Source organism: Oryx dammah, unplaced genomic scaffold (genome assembly GCF_014754425.2).
Source record: "Oryx dammah isolate SB20612 unplaced genomic scaffold, SCBI_Odam_1.1 HiC_scaffold_11058, whole genome shotgun sequence".
NCBI classification, from domain to species: domain Eukaryota; kingdom Metazoa; phylum Chordata; class Mammalia; order Artiodactyla; family Bovidae; genus Oryx; species Oryx dammah.
In genome coordinates this window covers 1,769,618-1,791,401 of record NW_024080452.1, presented here as the reverse complement: position 1 = coordinate 1,791,401, position 21,784 = coordinate 1,769,618, and the positions used below count along the sequence as shown (strand labels likewise).

The following is a 21,784-nucleotide window of genomic DNA, read 5'->3' as shown; positions in this document are numbered from 1 at the left end:
TGAAAGATAAAAACCATACGATTATCTCAATAGATGCAGAGAAAGCCTTTGACAAAATTCAACATCCATTTATGATTAAAACTCTCCAGAAAGCAGGCAAAGAAGGAATATACCACAACACAATAGAAGCCATAAATGACAAACCCACAGCAAACATTATCTTTAATGGTGAAAAATTGAAAGCATTTCCTCTAAAATCAGGAATAAGACAAGGGTGCCCACTCTCATCATACTATCCAACATAGTTTTGGAAGCCCTAGCCACAGCAATCAAAGAGAAAGAAATAAAAGGAATCCAGATTGGAAAAAAAGTAAAACTCTCACTGTCTGCCAATGACCTGATCCTCTACATAGAAAACCCTAAAGACAGCACCAGAAAATTACTAGAGCTAATCAATGAATATAGTAAAGTTGCAGGATATAAAATTAATACACAGAAATCCCTTGCATTTCTATACACTAACAATGAAAAAAAACAGAAAGAAATTAAGGAAACAATGCCATTCACCATTGCAACAAAAAGAATAAAATACTTAGGAATAAATTTACCTAAAGAAATGAAAGACCTACATGTAGAAAACTATAAAATACTGATGAAAGAAATCAAAGATGACAAAAATAGATGGAGAAATACATCATGTTCGTGGATTGTAAGAATCAATATAGTGAAAATGAGTTTACTACTCAAAGCAATCTATAGATTCAATGCAATCCCTACCAAGCTACCAACGGCATTTTTCACAGAACTTGAACAAGTAATTTTACAATTTGTATGGAAACAAAAAACTTTGAACAGCAAAATCAATCTTGAGAAAGAAGAATGGAATTGGAGGAATCAACCTTCCTGACTTCAGACTATACCACAAAGCTACAGTCATCAAGATGATATGGTACAGGCACAAAGACAGAAATATAGATCAATGGAACAAAACAGAAAGCACCTATGGACGCCTTATCTTTAACAAAGGAGGCAAAAATATACAATGGAGAAAATGCAATCTCTTTAACAAGTGGTGCTGGGAAAACTGGTCAACCACCTGTAAAACAATGAAACTAGAACACTTTCTAACATCATACATAACAATAAACTCAAAATGGATTAAAGATCTAAATGTAAGACCAGAAACTATAAAACTCTTAGAAGAAAACATAGGCAGAACACCCCTTGACATAAATCACAGCAATATCCTCTATGACCCACTTTCCAGAGTAATGGAAATAAAAACAAAAATAAACAAGTGGGACCTAATTAAACTTTTTTGTACAACAAAGTAAACTGTAAGCAAGGTGAAAGGCAGCCTTCAGAATGGGAGAAAATAGTGGCAAATGAAACAACTGACAAAGAATTAATCTCCAAAATATACAAACAGCTCATGCAGCTGAATATCAGAAAAATAAACTATTCAATCAAAAAGTGGGCCAAAGAACTAAACAGACATTTCTCCAAAGAGATATACAGATGGCTAACAAACACATGAGAAGATGCTCAACATCACTCATTATCAGAGAAATGCAAATCAAAACCACAATGAGGTACCATCTCATGCCAGTCAGAATGGCTGCCATCAAAAAGTCAACAAACAATAAATGCTGGAGAGGGTGTGGAGAAAAGGAAACCCTCTTACACTGTTGGTGGGAATGAAAACTGGTATAGCCACCATGGAGAACAGTGTGGAGATTCCTTGAAAAACTGGAAATAGAACTGCCATAGGACCCAGCAATCCCACTGCTGGGCATACACACTGAGGAAACCAGAACTGAAAGGACACATGTACTCCAATGTTCACTGCAGCACTGTTTACAATAGCTAGGACATGGAAGCAACCTAGATGCCCATCAGCACATGAATGGATAAGGAAGTAGTGGTACATATACACAATGGAATATTACTCAGCTATAAAAAAGAACACATTTGAGTCAGTTCTAATGAGGTGAATGAAACTGGAGCTTATTATACAGAGTGAAGTAAATCAGAAACAGAAACATCAATACAATATATTAACATATATATATGGAATTTAGAAAGATGGTGACCCTATATGTAAGACAGCAAAAGAGACACAGATGTAAAGAACAGACTTTTGGATTCCAAGGGAAAAGATGAGGGTGGGATGATTTGAGAATAGCATTGAGACATGTATATTACTGTATATAAAATAGATTACCAGTGTAAATTGTTGCATGAATAGGGCACTCAAAGCTGGTGCTGTGGGAAAACCCAGAGGGAAGGTGTGGGGGGGGGGAGGGAGGGGGGAGGGGGGCTCAGGAATGGGAGGACACATGTACACTCATGGCTGATTCATGTCAATGAATGGCAAAACCCCACAATACTGTAAAGCAATTAGCCTCCAATTAAAATAAACAAACAAAAAAACTAAGATCATAACATCTGTTCCCATCACTTCCTGGCAAATAGAAGGGAAACAGTGGAAGTAGTGATAGATTTTACTTTTTTGGGCTCCAAAATCATTGTGGACATTGATTGTAGCCACAATGTTCAGACATTTGTTCCTTGTAAGGATCGCTATAGAAACCTAGATTAAATACTAAAAAGCAGAGACATCACTTTGCTGACAAAGTTCCGTATAGTCAATGCTATGGTTTTCCTAGTAATCATGTACACATATAAGAATTGGTCCATAAGGAAGGCTGATTGCTGAAGAATTTATGCTTTCAATTGTGGTGCTGGAGAAAACTCTTGAGAGTTCCTTGGACTGCAAGGAGATCAAACCAGCCAATCCTAATGGATATCAACCCTGAATATTCACTGGAAAGGCTGTTGCTAAAGGTGAAGTTCCAAAACTCTGGCCACCTGATGTGAATAGCTAACTCATTAGAAAAGACCCTGGTGCTGTGAAAGATTAAGAGCAGGAGAGGATTGGGGCAACAGAAGATAAGATGTTTAGACAGCATCACTGACTCAATGGATATGAATTTGAGCAGACTCTGGGAGAGAGTGGAGGACAGATAAACCTGGCATGCTGCAGTCCACGGGGTCGCAAAGAGTCAGACATGACTTAGCGACTGAACAATGACAACAACAAGGCTTGCTCTGGATCAGTTGCTCTCAGAAATAGGATTAAATTAAGTCCCTTTGAAATATTGTATGGTTGTTTTTTCTAGGCGTCTACCTAGATGGGATAAGTCTATAAATGTTCTGAAAGACCTAGAAGCTGACAATTATATTAAAACTTTGCACATTATACTAAACATTCCTCATGAATTTGCCTCCAACAGGTCTGCCTACACAACTGAAATGGTAATTTCATTATGGCTGGAGAGGAGTCAATGTATTTTATTTTATAGCATAGGCATTTAGTATATATGTATTGAGAACTAGAACCCAAGTCCATCCCTATGCCCAATCCTATGTTCAATTACAAATTAGAAACAAAGAGCTAAGAGTTTCCATCAGGTCTAATAGTTGTAGATAATAAAGGAAAGATGATTTTACTACTAAAAATTTCTCAAGAATATAGATTGCCCCTTTTTAGCAGGAGAGAGCCATAACTGTCTTTGTCCCTTTTCTCACGGGAATGGACACTGACTGTAGGGAATTTTAATGGGTAAGAAACTTTGTTTTCTGTTATAAGTTAATCACTAAAGGGATGCTGCCTATAAGGTTAAATTATACATAATGGCCCATCTCTGGGAACCCTGCCTCACAGGTAATGAGCATTAAGCTAAAATACCTCTGTTTAGCTCAGAGGAAACACCCTGACCAGGCCCACCTGTGAATGACTGCAGGAAGGAAGAAATTAAAACATCCTCTCAAGAGTCTGATCAGAACTAGGGGGGTGTTTGACTTTACTCCCTACCCTTTTAGTATAAAAGAAACTTGAATTCTAATTTAGGCAACATTGCTTTTTGGGGACATGAGTCCACCATCTTCTTGGTCTGCTGGCTTTCCTTGCCCCAACAACTCATCTCCTGGTTTGCTGGATTGGACTGGGTAACACAGACTCTGGTGACAGATGATGATGGGTCTGGGGCAGGTTCTCTGGTGTAGAGGATTTCCTGCCTTCTTCAAAAGGCCACATATCCTGCCCTTCTTCTGTCATCTGGCTACTTTCAGATGATATGATTCGTCTCCTGCACTGCATAAAGCATCCTTCCTGAGTAATGATTTCCCCCATCAGTGGCTTCTGGGAAATTAAACAGTTTTTCATTCAGAAGAGGTTGGGGGACTCCTGATACAAATCTCAGCAAATACCTTATTCAGAAACAAGATTTTATGTTCTCCAGCAATAACTGTTCATCTGTCTTGTACATTAACAACTACTTCCCATCATTTCATTAGCAACCTTGACACATCTATAATTTACTAAAATCTTTTGGTCAAATGCAGGTAATTAAAGGAGTGAATTGATGTACACAATATTTTGAATTTCAAAATTAAATAGGTATAAATAATCCCTAAACAAACAATGGGGCAAACCCAATGAATGGGTACCATTTTAAGTTTTGGTTATTCTTAAATTTATGCATTCATTCCATTTTTACAATCAGCTTGAACAGTTCTATGGTAAGTCATTTTGAGATTTTAAAAATAGAATTAGGCTAAATTCTTTACAATATTACATCTTCCCATTCATAACTTAAATAATAGAAAGGACCATCATGGTTTTCTTTCATGTTCTTCAATTACATTTTTAGTTCTCCAGTAAGACCTCAGAATATGTTAGGCTTCTTTCCTCAGTAACTTTTTAAAAAATTGCTGCTGTGGATGGTATTCACTTCCATATCGCAGAATTTCCTAATATTGCTATTATATGTTTGTATAAAGTGTGTTAGTCACTCAGTCATGTCTGACTCTTTGCAACCCATGGACTGTACCCCACTAGGCTCCTCTGTCCATGTTTGTATACTGATGTTGTATTTAGTCATCAGAACTGTCTTCATTTGTTCTGACAGCTTATCAGTTGACTGTCTTAAATCTTCTAGGTAGATCATATTTCTTACAAATGAGATTTATTCTTATATCCCTGCATCTGTATCACTACTCTTTCTTGTTTTACTGCACTGGCTAAGATCTCCCAAACCACTGTTGTCTAGAAGTAGTAAAGGATAGCCTTGACTTGGTCTCTGACAACAATGTGTCTAATATTTTACCCTTGAATATGTTTATTTTTAACAAGTTCAGAAATTTCTAGTTTGATAAATTCTTTTTAATAAAAAATAATGTGCTAAACAAGATTTACTGCAGTTTAAAATTACTCCTCTTAAGGACCTTGTAATTAAAGAGAAACATGAAACAAATCAATGTTATTTGTTTTACTTTGCTATCCAGGAAGCTCAGAGCCACACCAAATATAACACCCCTGCTCAACTCAGGCCACAGCCTGCTCAATTGTACTATATTGGCACCATTTCTTCCCAACCCCCACTTATACTAATTGATATCATCCTACATGTTTTTTCCTTTCTTTACTATTTTAAGACATGGATCTGTCAACTACCATAAATCTTTAATAAAAAGAGATGAAGTATAAATGAAAACTTTAAGAGAGATGTGGCTTTAGCTGGATTTAAAATTAAGAATGAGAAATGCAATGTGGACCCAAAAATACTGGTAGGTCTTTGTGTGATTTCCTGGTAACTAATGAATTTGTTATTAAAAGGTGTAACACTGTGGCTAGTAAGTCTCTTGGGTGGCTATGTGAATCAAGTCATAGAAGACACCTGAAGTTTAAAAAGTTAAAATTCTGTGTATCCTTAGGAATCTAATCCAGAGGAAATCCAGTAGTTAAGTAAGGCCTGCTTATACTTACACTGGCCTAGAGCATGGCTCAGAGGTAAAGAATCTGCTTGCCGGAGATTCAAGAGACTCGGGTTTGATCTCTGGGTTGGGAATATCCTCTGGAACAGGAAATGGTAACCCATTCCAGTATCCTTGCCTGGAAAATTCCATAGACAGAGGAGCCTGGCAGGCTACAGTCCATGAAATTGCAAAGAGTCTGACATGACTGAACAACTGAACATGAGCATGATACTAACACTGTTAGGCTTAATTATCTGTCACAAGTAGCCATTAGTAAATATTTTCATTTCATACAATGAAGAGAAACCCAGGAGCTATTATTAACATTTTGAGTAATAGGTGGTTAATAAGTTTGTTGAATGCACACCCAGGTTGTTTCAAATCTCTTTTGGAAGGCATCAAGGAAAAATGATTACAAGACTTCCCTGGTGATTCAGTGCAGAGCCTTAACCACTGTATGCTGTGAGACACAGCCAAAAAAAAAAAAAAGTTATAGTTGAATCATCAAGCTAAAAAATAACTATACCTCCCAACACAAGTATAATATATAAGACCCATAATTTGTGATTTTATTATGTGTCAGGCCTTTAACTATAACATAAACATTTCTATAATTTAGATAAAGATCTGAATTCCTCTGTTTTTGAGGCTCAAGAAATGGTTTTCTTTTTTCTTTAATCTAGATAAGTTATCTAGTCTCCATGACTTGACACCATTCCACAACCACCCTTTCACAAAGACAGACAAATCTTTAGTAGAAGTTAAATTTATAAACATTTAAGATAATTTGAGAAATACACAGTAAAAGAGAACCATGTGGTTATGTGGTATGTTTTAACTAAGGAAAAAACCGCATAATTCCTGGTTATATTACTCTTCTGGCTCATCAGAATTCACAGCATATGTGGGATTCTCTCATGTCCAATGAAATCAAGCAAATGTAATAGAAGGTGCTCCAGGCTGACACACTTCTTCATCATACAAATCTTCTGGTAGCTCCTTTTCGTCCTCATCAGGGAAATATGTTGGAAATGGTAGATTTTTACAGAAATCCTTATATGCAGGCAGTATAGAATCTTTGATCTGGGGGGTGGGGGAAGCAAAGATCTTATTAATAAGTTATTTAAAGATAGTCTGGTTTACTTATTCATAATCCTAGAATATCTGTTTTCACATTTTGTTTATTTTTTCTGTTTTTAGTTTCTACATTTTCTAATGTGAATAATATAGCTGTTATACACTGAGTTCCTCTTACTTTATATATATGTATATATATATTTATTCCAATAAACTTAACTAATCCAATGACAGAAACATAGACTTCCTCAAGTTAATCTTTGGATAGAGGAGCCTGGTGGGCTACAGTCCATAGGATTGCACAGTCGGACACAACTGAAGTGACTGAGCACAAACCCACACAAATGCTATTAGAACCATCTTACGGAAAAAAACTGAACTGAACCAATTTTTTTGCCAACCCAATGTTATTATTATTCTATATTTTGCCATAGAATTTTTTGAGCTCAGATTAAAGAAAATAAAATTTATCTAGTACTTTTGTTAGGCTTAATTCTAACAAATAACCTCAAATTCTAACATATAACCCCAAATAACAAGTTTTATTAAGGAAATTAGCATATATTTAACAAGTAGTGTTCTCTTTGAGTAGCTAAGGATAGAGTAGTATTTAACAAAAAACAATAATAATGCTAGAGTCTCTGAATTAGCTCTATTAACTAATCTTTATATTCTAAAAATATTTTAATTACATTTGTGAATTCATAAACTGAGGAATAACATACATATTGATATGATCTAAAATGTTATATTTTTGGAAAATATTATTGGATTCTTTAAAGCTTCTGACTCATTCCATAACCCCCATTCAGAGATAAATTAAAAAAAATTACATGTTAATTATACACACAGATTAAAATAAGACATTTTGGCAATAAGAAATGAGTAATTTGGTTGATGTTAGTACACAGCTGCTAGGAATAGCAAAGTACAGAAAAACATCTATATTCATATCTCTCATTAAAACTGTTAGAAATTATCAGTCAGCTGCCTAAAAGGAAACACTTGTTTTAACTTTTTTTCCAATTCTCTAATCCTGGGTTCAACTTCTACTTGGAAAAAAAAGATATTCTTACCAATTAAACTGTCTCAGAATTTAGAAAAGAAAACCCAAGCAAATACACAATAAAGAGAACAACAAAACTTTCTGTGGTAATTTACTACAAGATACTGAGTATACTTCCCTTTGCCATACAGTAGGTCCTTGTTGGTTATCTATTTTGATATTTAGTATTCTGCATCTGCTAATTCCAAACTACTAATTTATCCCTCACCTATTCTTTTCCCCTTTGGTAACCACAAGTTTGTGTTCTTTGTTTGTGAGTCTATTTCTGTTTTTGTAAATAAGTTCATTTATATCATTTTTTTTAGATGCCACATATAAATGACATATGATATTTCTCTTTGTTTGACTTAGTATGGTAACCTCTAGGTTCATCCACGTTGCTGCAAATGGCATTTTCTTTTTTTTATAGCTGAGTAATATTCCACTGTGGGCTTCCCAGGTGATGCAGTGGTAAAGAATCCTGTCAATGCAGGAGACACAGACTTCATCCCAGGATTGGGAAGATCCCCTGGAGTAGGAAATGGCAACCCACTCCAGTATTCTTGCCAGGAAAACTCCATGGACAGAGGAGCCTGGTGGATTATAGTCCATGGGGTTGCAAAGAGTTGGACATGACTGAGTTGAGTGCATGCACACACACACAATTTTCCACTGTATAAATGTACCATGGATTCTTTATATCTCTTTTGATGTACATTTAGGTTGTTTCCATGTCTTGGCTACTGTAAATAGTGTTGTGATGAACAATGGCAAGCATGTAACCCTTTGAATTATCATTTTCTCTGGTTATACATCCAGGAGTCAGACTGCTGGGCTATATGGTAACTCAGATTTTTAGTTTAAGGAATTTCCATACTGTTTCCTATAGTAGCTGCACCAATTTACATTCCCACCAACAGTGTAGGAGGGTTCCCTTATCTCCATATCAACTCCAGCGTTTATTACTGATAGACATTTTAATGATGGTCATTCTGACTGGTATGAAGTGACTTCCTCACTGTAGTTTTGATTTGGATTTCCCTACTAATTAGCAGGGTGGTTTTTTTGTTTTTTTTTTTTTTTTTTCATATGCCTTTTAGCTATCTGTATGTCTTCTTTGGAGAAATGCCTGCTTAGATCTTTTGCCTGTTATTTGATTGGGTTGTTTGTTTTTTTTGAAGTTGAGCTGTATGAGCTGTTTATATATTTTGGAAATTATTCTCTGTTGGTAGCATCATTTGCAAATATTTTCTCCCATTCTCCAGGTTGTTTTTTCACTTTGTTTATGGTTTCCTTTGTTGTGAAAAACTTTTAAATTTCATTAGGTTTAATTTGTTAATTTTTGTATTTACATTACTCTATGAGATGGATCAAAAAAGATATTGCTGTGATTTATGTCAGAGTGTCCTGCCTGTTTTCCTGTGGAAGTTTACAGCATCCCATATTATTTTTAGATTTTTAATCCAATTCATTTCTGTAAATGGTGTTAGAGAATGTTCTAGTCTTGTACATGCAGTTGTCCAATTTTACTGCACTACTTATTGAAAAGACTATCTTTCTCCATTGTATATTATTGACTTTTTTATGTAGGTTAGCTGATCATAGGTTGTGGCTTTATTTTGGGGTTTTCTATTCTATTTCATTGATCTATATGTCTGTCTTTGTGCCAGGACCAAACTGTTTGGATTACTGTAACTTTGCAGTATAAAGTCAGGGAACCTGATTCCTTCAGCTCTGTACTTCTTTCTCAAGATTTAATTTGCCTATTCTGGATTTTGCATTTCCATACAAAATTTAAAATTTCTTTCCTAGTTCTATGAAAAATGTCATTGTAAATTTTGTAGGGAATACATTGAGTCTATAGATTGCCTTGGATAGTATGATCATTTTAATAATGTTGATACCTCCAATCCAAGAACATGGTATATCTTTTCATCTGTTTGTGTCTTCTTCAGTTTTCTTCATCAGCATCTCAGTTTTCTGAGCATAGGTATTTTGCCTCCTTTAGTGGGTTTGTTCCTAAGTAGTTTATTCTTTTTGATGTGATGGTAAATGGGATTATTTTCATGATTTTATCATCTGATTTTTATTGTTAGTGTAAAGAAGTACAATAGACTTGTGTATTAATTTTGCATCCTGCAATTTTACTAAATTCATTGATGAGATCTAGTAGTTTTCTGATAGCATCTTCAGGATTTTCTATGTACAGTCTCATTTCATCTGCAAACAGTGATAATTTTATTACTTCTTTTGCAATCTGGATTCTTTTTCCTCTAATTGCTGTGGCCAGAAATTCCAAAACTATGTTGAATAGAAGTGGCAAGAGTGGGTACTTGTCTTCTGCCTGATCTTGGAGGAAACGCTTTCAGCTTTTTGCTGTTGATTATGATGCTAGCTGTGGGTTTGTCATATATGGCCTTTATTATGTTGAGGCAGGTTCCCTCAATGGCTGCTTTCTGGAGAGTTTTACCATAAATGGATGTTGAATTTTATCAAAAGCTTTTTCTGCATGTATTGAGATGACCATATTGTTTTTATTCTTCAACTTGTTAATGTGCTGTATGATATTAATTGATTTGCAGATACTGAAAAATCATTACATCCTTGGGATAAATCCCAATTGATTGTGATGTATGATCCTTTTAATGTATTTTTGGATTCAGCTGGCTAGATTTTTTTTTTTTTTTAATTGGGGAGTTTTGCATCTATGATCATCAGTGATACTGGCCTGTAATTTTCTTTTTTTGTAATTATCTTTGATTTTGGTATCAGGGCAATGGTGAATGTGTGCTAAGTTGCTTCACTCGTGTCTGACTCTCTGTGACCCTATGAACTTGTACGCTGCCAGGCTCCTTTGTCTATGGAATTCTCCAGTCAAGAATACTGGAGTGGGTTGCCATGCCCTTCTCCAGTGGATCTTCCCAACCCAGGGACTGAACCTGCGTCTCCTATCTCCTGCATTGGCAGGTAGGTTCTTTACTGCTAGCACCACCTGGGAAGCCCAGGGTGATGGTAGCTTCATAGAATGAGTTCAGAAGTGCTTGTTCCTCTGTAATTTTCTGAAACTGCTTCAGAAGGATAGGTGTTAACTCTTCTTTAAATGTTTGATACAATTTTTCTGTGTAGTTATCTGGTCCTGGACTTTTGTCTGTTCAGTTTTAAAATTACTGCTTCAGTTTCAGTACTGATAATTGGTCTGTTCATATTTTCTGTTTCTTCCTTGCTTAGTCTTGGGAGACTGCTTCTTCTTAAGAATTTGTCCATTTCTTCCAGGCTGTCCGTTTTATGGTTATATACTTGCTTGTGGTGGTGGTTTAGTCGCTAAGTAGTGTCCAACTCTTGCGACCCCATGGACGCACACCAGGCTCCCCGTCCATGGGATTCTCCAGGCCAGAATACTTGAGCGGGTTGCCATTTCCTTCTGTAATGCTTGTAGCAGCCTCTTATGATCTTTTGTGTTTCTGTGGTATAGGCTTTAACTTCTGCTTTATCATTTCTGATTTGGGTCCTCTCCTTTTTTTCCCCATAATGAATCTAGATAAAAGTTTATCAACTTTGTTTATCTTTTTAAAGAATCAGCTTTTAGTTTTACTGATCTTTTCTACATTTTTTTTTTTGTTTTAGTGTCTATTTATTTCTGCTCTGATCTTCATGATTTCTTATTTTCTACTAACTTTGGATTTCAGTTGTTTTTCTTTCTCTAGTTGCTTTAGGTATAAGGCTATGTTGATATTTTTCTTATTTCCTAAGGCAAGTTTGTACTGCTATAGACTTCCTTCTTAGAACTGCTTTTGTTCAATAGGTTTTCAATCATCATGATTTCATTTTCATTTTTCTCTAGGTATTTTTTTAGTTCTTCAGTGATCCATTGGTTGTTTAGTAGCATATTATTTAGCTTTCACATGTTTATGTTTTTGATTTTTTTTCTTGTGGTTGTTTTCTTTTTCATTGTCTGCACCAAACAGCTTGTGGTATATCAGTTTCACGGCTGAAGAATGAATCCACATCCTCAGCAGAGAAAGTGCTGAGTCCTAATCACTGGATCACTAGGGAATTCCCTGGTTGCTTTCTAATCTCATAGCATTGTGGTCAGAAAAGATGCCTGATGCAATTTCAGTTTTCTTAAATTTACCAAGGCTTGCTTTGTGACCCAAAACATGACCAAACCTGAAGAATGGTACATGTGCCCTTGAAACGTATATTTCCATCTGGTCTAATGTGTCATTTAAGGCCTATGTTTCCTTAGTGATTTTTCTGTCTGGATGATCTGTCCATTGATGTAAGTGGGGCATTAAAATTCCCCACTAGTATTACTGTCAATTTCCAATTTTATGTCTATTAATATCTGTCTTACTTGTTGCAGTGCTCCTATGTTGGGTGTGTATATACTCACAATTGTTACATCTTCTTTCCTTGATCATTATGTAATTTCCTTCTTTGTCTCTTTCAACATTTCTTTATTTTTAAAAGTGGTCTGATATGAATATTGCTACTCCAGCTTTCTTTTAATTTCCATTTGCATGGAATGTCTTTTTCCATCCTACTGCTTTCAGTTTGTATGTCTCTAGAACTGAAGTGGGTCTCCTCTAGACAACACATATACAGGTCTAGTTTCTGTATCCATTTAGCCAGTCTATGCCTTCTGATTAGAGCAATTAATCCTCTTCAGTTCAATTCAGTCACTCAGTTGTGTCCAACTCTTTGTGACCCCATGGACTACAGCACGCCAGGCATCCCTGTCCATCACCAACTCCCGGGGCTTACTCAAACTCATGTCCATTGAGTCGGTGATGTCATCCAACCATTTCATCCTCTGTCATCCTCTTCTCCTCCCACCTTCAATCTTTCCCAGCATAAGGGTCTCTTCGCATCAGGTGGCCCAAGTATTGGAGTTTCAGCTTCAACATCAGTCTTTCCAATGAATATTCAGGACTGATTTTCTTTAGGATGGACTGGTTAGATCTCCTTGCAGTCCAAGAAACTCTCAAGAGTCTTCTCCAACACCACAGTTCAAAAGCATCAGTTCTTCAGCACTCAATTTTCTTTATGGTCCAGCTCTCACATCCATACATGACCACTGGAAAAACCATTGCTTTGACTAGACAGACCTTTGTTGGCAAAGTAATGTCTCTGCTTTTTAATATGCTCTCTAGGTTGGTCATAGCTTTTCTTCCAAGGAGCAAGTGTCTTTTAATTTCATGGCTGCAGTCACCACATGTAGTGATTTTGAAGCCCCCCAAAATAAAGTCTGTCACTGTTTCCCTTGGTTCCCTTCTATTTGCCATGAAGTGATGGGACCAGATGCCATGATCTTAGTTTTCTGAATGTTGAGTTTTAAGCCAACTTTTTCACTCTCCTCTTTCACTTTCATCAAGAGGCTCTTTAGTTCTTCACTTTTTGCTGTAAGTGTGGTGTCATCTGAGGTTATTGGTATTTCTCCCAGCAATCCTGATACCAGCTTGTGCTTCATCCAGTCCAGCATTTCTCATGATGTACTCTTGCATTTAAGGTAATTATCAATATATGTTCTTATTGTCATTTTGTTAACTGTTGTGGACTTCTGTAGATCTCCCTCCACCCCCACCATTTTCTTTTGTTCTCTGTTCTTGTGATTTGATGATTACCTTTAGTGTTGTTTGGGTTCCTTTTACTTTTGTGTATGTGTTAGTCACTTAGTTGTGTCCAACTCTTTTGCAACTCCACGTACTGTAGCCTGCCAGGCTCCTCTGTCCATGGAATTGTCCAGGCAAGAATACTGGAGTGGGTTGCCATTTCCTTCTCCAGGGGATTTTCCTGACCCAGAGATTGAACCCAGGTCTCCTGCATTGCAGGCAGATTCTTACCATCTGAGCTATGGAGAAGTCCTACAGCTCAGATGGTAAAGCTATTTGTGTATATATATATAGATTATATATTTTTGGTTTGTGATTGCTATGAGGTTTTGGTGCATCAGCTATATACATATGATTAAGTTGCTGATTTTGTAATTTCAATTGCATTTTATATACCCCACATTAGTACTCTTCTCCCGTCATGACTACTGTTTTTTTGATATCATATTTTACATCTAATTGTTTTATGTATCCCTTAACTGTATATTGTGGATACAGATGATTTTACTACTTTTGTCTTTTAACCTCCCTACTAATTTGCGTGGATGATTTCCTACCTTTATTGTATGTCTGCTCACTGTTTATCAGTTAGCTTTTCCATTTCATAATTTTGTTGTTTCTAGTTGTGGCCTTTCCTTTTCTGCTTAGAGAACTTCCTTTCAGTTCAGTTCAGTTGCTCAGTCGTGTCTGACTCTCTGTGACCCCATGAATTGCAGCAGGCCAGGCCTCCCTGTCCATCACCATCTCCCGGAGTTCACTCAGACTCACGTCCATCGAGTCAGTGATGCCATCCAGCCATCTCATCCTCTGTCGTCCCCTTCTCCTCCTGCCCCCAATCCCTCCCAGTATCAGAATCTTTTCCAATGAGTCAACTCTTTGCATGAGGTGGCTAAAGTACTGGAGTTTCAGCTTTAGCATCATTCCTTCCAAAGAACACCCAGGGCTGATCTCCTTTAGAATGAACTGGTTGGGTCTCCTTGCAGTCCAAGGGACTCTCAAAGTCTTTAGTATCTGCTATAAAGCTGGTTTGGTGATGCTGAAATCTTTATCTTTTGCTTGTCTGTAAAGCTTCTGAGTTCTCCATCAAATTTGAATGAGAGTCTTGCTGGGTATCCTTGTTTGTAGATTTTTTCATCACTTTAAATGTATCATGCCATTCTTTTCTGGCCTGCAGAATTTCTGTTCAAAAATCAGCAGACAGTCTTATGGGAGTTCACTTGTATGTTATAGTTTTTCCCTTGTAGCTGTTAATATTTTCTCTATTTATTGTCAATTTGATTCTTATGTGTACTGGTGTGTCCCTCTTTGGGTTAGTCCTATATGAGACTTTCTTCACTTCCTGGACTTGGGTAATTGTTTCCTTTCCCAGGTTATGGAAACTTTCAGGTATCTGAGGCTACCTCTTCAAATATTTTCTCATGCCCTCTCTTCTACGATCCCTATAATAAGAATGTTAGTGTGCTTGACGTTGGCCCAAAGGTCTCTTCAACTGTCCTCATTATTCATCTCTGTTTGCTTGTTTTCTGACTGTTAAAAACTTCTAACTACTTGCTCTGCATATCCATTCTTTTTCTAAGTTCTTGGATAATCTTTTAATCATTACTTTGAACTCCTTGAATACAATGCCTAAACTTCACTTCATTTAGTTGTTCTTCTGGGGTTTTATCTTTTTCCTCCATCTGAAACATACTCTTCTGTTGCCTCATTCTGTTTAAATTTCTACTTGTATTTCTTTGTGTGTGGTAGGTTAGTTAGGTTTCTCAGTCTTGGAGAAGTGGCCCTCTATATGAGATGTCCTGTGTATCCCAGCAGTATACCCCTAGCTCATCATCAAAGGCTCAGGGATCAGTTGGTCCCAGTGGACGGTCTGATCAGTTTGCAGGCTCAGTTCCATAGGCTGTGTGATTTAGTTTTCTTGTTTCTGGTATCTGTCCCCTGCTGGATGGGGCTGCTCCATAAGCTTGTGCAGGCTTCTTGGAAGGAAAGGGGTTGGTGACTGCTCACTGATGGGTAGAACTGGTTCTTGGCCCTCTGGTGCGTAGGCCTGTGTCAAGAGGTGTGTCAAAGGTGGCTATGGGCTCAGGAAGTCTTTAGGCAGCCTGTCTGTTGATGGATGCAGCTGTGTCTTTGCCCACTTGGTTGCTTGGCCTCCAGGTGTCCTAGCACTGGAGCCTACAGGCTGTTGGGTAGGGCCAGGTCTTTGTACTAATGACCTAAGCAAGACGTCAGCCTCCAATGAGAGTTCATGATGAATACTCCCTAATATATCTGCCACTGGTTTTTACATCCCCAGGTTGAACTACAGCTGCTTGACAACTTCTAGGAAATCCTCCAAGACCACCAGGTAGGTCTGACCCAGGCTCCTATGAAATTACTGCTTTTGCCATGGTTCCAGGTACACATGAGATTTTGCATGTTCCCTTCAAGAGTAAGGTCTCTGCTTCCCCCAGTCCTGTGGAGCTCCTGCTATCAAGCTCTGCTGGCCTTCAAAGCCAAATGCTCTGGGAGCTCCTCTTTCTGATGTTAGGCCTGAGGAAGTTCAGAACTCACTCCTGTGGGAGAACTTCTGTGATATGCTCATTCTCCAGTTTGTGGGTAGCCAGGTGCTAAAGGATTTGATTATATCACAAGTGCACTCTCTACCATCTCATTGTGGTTTCTTCTTTATATCATTGGATGTAGAGTATCTTTTCTGGGGAGGTTCCAGTCTTTTTTTTTAAACTGATGGTTGGTCAGCAGTTAATTGTGATTTTGGTATGCTCATAAGAGGTGAACTCAAGGTCCCTCTACTCCACTATCTTTTGCCAAAGTTGCTGGTACATATTTTTGTGTAGTGAATCTTACCACTGGCTTTATTATTTCCCTGCCTTCAGGACTCTCTCTTTCATTCTTTTATATTTACGTATATTGGCAAACCAGTTCAATTCCTTTTTAGGAAAGCTGGAGGTAGAACATACACACGAAACAGACAAAACTGAAAATAAACTCATTATAAATCAGGATATAGGGACAAGCACACATGCATAGTAAGTATATGACGTTGTAGAAAACAGTTCTTTAGGCTCTCTTAATACATTTAGTGAATTTCAATAACAAAAAGCTTACATTGATTAAACAGATTTTATTATCCCTAAGACACTTACTAACTTTAGAATGCAAAACAAAGAAGTTATTGGCAGCCTAGTACTCTGTATTCTGATGGAGCCAAAAGCTCCTGTGGAGTGAGTGAATTAATGAGGCTGCCCATCCAGCAAGAAGAGCCTAGACCCCCGAGGACAAGAGGCTTATTCACCTGCTATGGAATCATTGGGAAGAATGGACAAAGTGGGGTGAATATTTTCAGAAGATTTACCAAACTTTTGACATTTAAAGCACAAGCTCACAAAACACTCCCCTAAACCCACACTTTATATTTGGGATGGACATTTAAGGTTATAAAAGACAGTTAAAGGATACTATATTTCAAAGACTTTTTTCAAGATGAGTTCTTTTATCAAAATCTGTTTGTTGGAAATATATTCACTAGTGTGTTAACACTTCAAAGTGGCCAGACATTTCTCTGATGGTACAGTTTCTCAAAATATATTTGGATTCCTCTTTTGGAATTGCCTTCAGTGTACTTTCTGAACATCTTCAGTGATAGCAAGCCATCAGTCATTAAGTAGACTGAGTTTTTGGAGGCAATCTTTGTTGAAGTGGATGGAAAATCTAAATAGTAAGTGTTGTTGATTGTAAATTATTTATAACAACCAGATCTGAACCCTGTACATGTGGTATTTCAAGGTAGTTGACCTATTCATCCCTGCTGGTGTCAAGGACAATAGTGAGGTAAACCTGAGCAGTTCTTAGCTGGAAGCTAGCCTAGAACTGTATACAGCGAATGGAGAGAAAAGGAGGATTTGGCAATGTTTAAAATTTCATCTGCTATCCAGTATAATTTATTATGAAAAATGGTCATTTTCCTTTTTTCTCTTTTATTAGGTTGTGATTTAAAATGACATAACAAAATCTGGAGATAGGAATGCATTGAATTCTGAGGCCAAAATGTTAGGAGAAGCAGAGTGACAATCTGCTGGCTTCCAGTACCAGTATGACTTGGGTGACCTGGAGCTTGGAAACACCTAAACCTAAAAACCTGAAAACCAAAACCAAAACAAAACATAAACAAAAACCTGCCCAAATCTTGCAATAATTTATCAAATGCATTTTTTTTCTTAAAAAAAAAAAAAAAAGAGAATTCAATTAAAGAAGTGAAGAGTTCCGGAAAAGTGAAAGTGTTAGTCACTTAGTCGTGCCCAACTCTTTGTGACCGTATGGACTGCAGCCTGCCAGGCTCCTCTGTCCATGGGATTTTCTAGGCAAGAATACTGGAGTGGGTTGCCATGCCCTCCTCCAGGGATCTTTCCAACCCAGGGATCGAACCCAGGGCGCCTGCATTGCAGGTGGATTCTTAATCTGAGCCACCAGGGAAGCCAGAAAGTGAATTTTAATTACTGTGAGACTGAAACAAATTCGGTACCTTATGCTAGTAATGCAACCTACTTGACCTGACTGGAAAAATCTAGGATTTAAGTTTCAGCCTATTTTGATGTTCTTGTTAGAAAATTAATGAAGAACCTATTTCTGGGAACTGCTGATACACTTCTAATACAAGTTCATTTTTCAGAATGGACAATTCAAAATTCAAAAGTGATCTCTCATTTTGTATTATGTTGACTTAAATCCCAGGTTGAATATTTATTTTGTTTTTATTTGATGGGAAAAAAAGTCTCTAAGAGCTTAAGAATTTTTTTCAAGTCTATCTTGTACAACATGTTTTCTTCTCTTCATGTCTGAACACAAAAATACATTTTCAAGGAAAAGACAGAGCAATGCTAGTAATAATAATAAATCTCTCAAAATGTCTACTTCAAACCACCTTTCTTGTTGACTCTCATTTAACTTTCACCTCACATAATTCCAGTTCCCATGTCAAAGTACTCTTTAAAAATGAAAAAGTTTTTGGAAGGACGGAGATATATTGGTATTTTTAATAAGTAGTTTTGCTAATAACCTTTTTGTATTTCTAAAGAGCCTCTTACTAGACCTACCCTTTGTGTAGGCTTATGGTTTTAGAGGCATAACCTATAGGTTATTTTATGCAATTTTCTCACTCAGGTGCTACTACATAAGTAGAAAAATTAGCAAAGAACACGTGGGGAAACAGCTACTTATTTTCAAGTCACATATGGGTGAAAAGAGAACTCATGGCAAACATCCACATCTCTGAACAAGAGAAAATAAAGACCATTACACATACCTTTACTAAGCAATTTCTGTGTCCAGGTACAGAACCATTGACATAGATTATATTGTGCTTTGTGTTTATTCGCCACACCTAAAGTAGAAATAAAATCAAACTTTAAGAGTTGAAAGTATGAGAATACACTTACATTAATACAAACAAAAGCTGAGGCTATAAGTAGCCTGGAGTCATAATCATGTTAGCAACTCAAAATATTGAATGAGAATAAAAAATTCAAATCCTATGGATGACTTGTGTTGTAATACTACAACACATGTCTCATGTTAAGTGGTAGAAAACTCTCATTTTAAGTATAAATGTGACTGAACAATCAAGACTACTAGGATATCTCAATATTCTGCTGGCACCATTAAGAGTAACAAGTGGAAATCCAAGTTTATTTTTAGTTAATATGAGCTTGCAACTAGAAACTGGGAAGCCATCATCTCTCTGGGTCTAATCTTTTTAAAAAGTGTGCTAAGCAGATGGCCTTCAAACAGATATTTACGTGAGGAAAACATTTACACAAGTGAGAATAGTCAAGAAAGTACTGAGAAAGGGTTTGGGGGAAAATCAAGTTTGATCCATACCTCATGGGTAAATGTTAAATACTAGGGAAACTGAAATCTCTCCTGTCACACATATGCATACATGAAAAGAAAATACACACAGTAGATACAAATAGATGTCTGTGTAAAGAGGAGAGTGAAAAAGTTGACTTAAAACTCAACATTCAGAAAACGAAGATCATGGCATCCGGTCCCATCACTTCATGGCAAACAGATGTGGAAACAATAGAAATAGTGAGAGTATTTCCCTGGGCTCCAAAATCACTGTAGATGGTGACTGCAGCCATGAAATTAAAAGATGCTTGCTCCTTGGAAGAAAAGCTATGACCAACCTAGACAGCATATTAAAAAGCAGATTTGTCAACAAAGGTCCATCTAGTCAAAGCTATGGTTTTTCTAGTAGTCATGTGGGTGTGAGAGCTGGACTATAAAGAAAGCTGAGTGCCGAAGAAATGATGCTTTTGAACTGTGGTGTTGAAGAAAACCCCTGAGAGTCCCCTGGACTGCAAGGAGATCAAATCAGACAATCTTACAGGAAATCAGTCCTGAATATTCATTTGAAGGACTGATGCTGAAGCTGAAACTCCAATATTTTGGCCACCTGATGTGAAGAACTGACTCATTGGAAAAGACCTTGCAGCTGGGAAAGATTGAAGGGGAAGAGAAGGGGATGACAGAGGATGAGATGGTTGGATGGCATCACCAACTTGATAGACATAAGTTTGAGTAAGCTCTGGGATTTGGTGATGGACAGGGAAGCCTGGCATGCTGCAGTTCATGGGGTCACAAAGAGTTGGACATGACTGAGTGACTGAACTGAACTGGCACATATAAAAGTAATAGAAGAGGAAAAATAATCTTAGATTTAATTATATAAAATTTAAAAAACTTCTGCTGTTTAAAATTTATAAATAACATATATCTAGAATAAGAATGAAAGAATATGCACCAAAATGTTACTAATGATTATCTTTGGAGGTGGTTCTTTTGAATGGCTTATTTTCTTCTTTGTACTTTCTATGTGTTTCATACATATACACAGATTAGTTGTTTTAATAAAAATACAATTATATGGCACCTATTATCTACAATTCATTTTCACTTAGATATTACATATATTCTTCAAGTTCAAAGAGAGTGAATTTAACTCCCCCCTTTTAAATATATAATTATTTTACAACAATGGATGTATAGCACAATGCTTTTTGAGTACTTTTTTTCCCTATTTTCATTGTCTCTATTGTCTCCCTCTCTTCTTTTCCTCACCCACATCAACCCACACATTTGACATTTAATAAAAAATAATCTGGTATATAACCATCTACTCTGTGTTCACATGGCGTGGCAACATGTATGTAGGGAGCTTATGTTTATTATAAGAGTATTACACATAATGTTCTGAATATTTATTTTTTCACATAACACCTTGTGGAAATCTTCCAGGTCAAATAATAATTAACTTTTTCTTTTTAATGAGTACATTTTCCAAGGCTTGGATATTAATGAATACATATGATAGCAACTCCAATGCATGCACACACACACGCACACACACACACAGCTCATATAGCCCCAACCCTCAATAACTGTAAAACCACACACTGACACATGTTCAATACATATACTGTTGCATTTGCATTTAGGCATTAATTTATTTCTAAAAAGAGTCACTCCAGAAACTTACTTTTAGTCCAAATGCTGTCCTATCCACATTCCCCAACTGTCCAGGCATTTTAGTTCCAGGCCAGACTCTGGCAACATCCTAAAGAAGAGAACCCAAATTAGCACTTTTCAAGTAGTGCCTCTCAATTTCCAATAGTACCAATCAAACCAAAATGCAAAAAAGAAACAAGTCATAAAAATATTCCACACCCTCCCATTTTGCTAGGCCCCAGTAAAAAACTAAACATGGATTTAGTCACATTTACCCCTAGAAAATTCCCTTTCTAAATTAGATTAGAACAATAAAAAACACAGACTGGGTATATCTTCAGGAGAAAACTTCAGTAACAAGACAGAGCAGCAAACGAGGTGTTAAGAAGGACATACAAACACATCTCACTATCATTTAAAGAAAAAATGTGGACTGCCTGGCCTGTTTTCATGAATCTTCTGTAATAACTGACTTGCATTCCATCTATCCACTGCACCAGGAATGGTCCTATTCTCCCACCCCTGCTTTTGATGTTACTATCTTTCTGCAAAGTGACTGAAGGACAGACTCAGTTATCTCCAAACCGTGAGAAACTTGGCTTCCATTATCAATATATTTATTCATCTGGTCAATCCTACAGTTCACAGAAAATTATCTCAGAATGGCTAATTAACACTACTTAAGTTACTTGAGTTAGTCCACTCCAGTCCTCCACTTTAGTGAAGGTCTGTTACTCATCTGAAATAGGTTCATTTTCTAATTATGTTCCATTTTGGATCCCTC

The 21,784-nt window shown here is 36.8% G+C and overlaps 1 protein-coding gene across 1 annotated transcript in view; it reads right to left on the bottom strand.

The window, feature by feature from the left end:
* Nucleotides 1-6,315: 6,315 nt before the first annotated feature.
* Nucleotides 6,316-21,784, bottom strand: part of LOC120860382 (39S ribosomal protein L3, mitochondrial) — a 54,564-nt gene continuing 39,095 nt past the window's right edge. The window contains exons 8-10 of the mRNA XM_040236183.1: nucleotides 21,032-21,109; nucleotides 18,794-18,871; nucleotides 6,316-6,843 (exon numbers count right to left, since the gene is read on the bottom strand). Of these exons, the coding sequence (XP_040092117.1) occupies nucleotides 6,691-6,843; nucleotides 18,794-18,871; nucleotides 21,032-21,109 (309 nt within the window). The 3' untranslated portion in view covers nucleotides 6,316-6,690. The remainder of the gene's footprint in view (nucleotides 6,844-18,793; nucleotides 18,872-21,031; nucleotides 21,110-21,784) is intronic.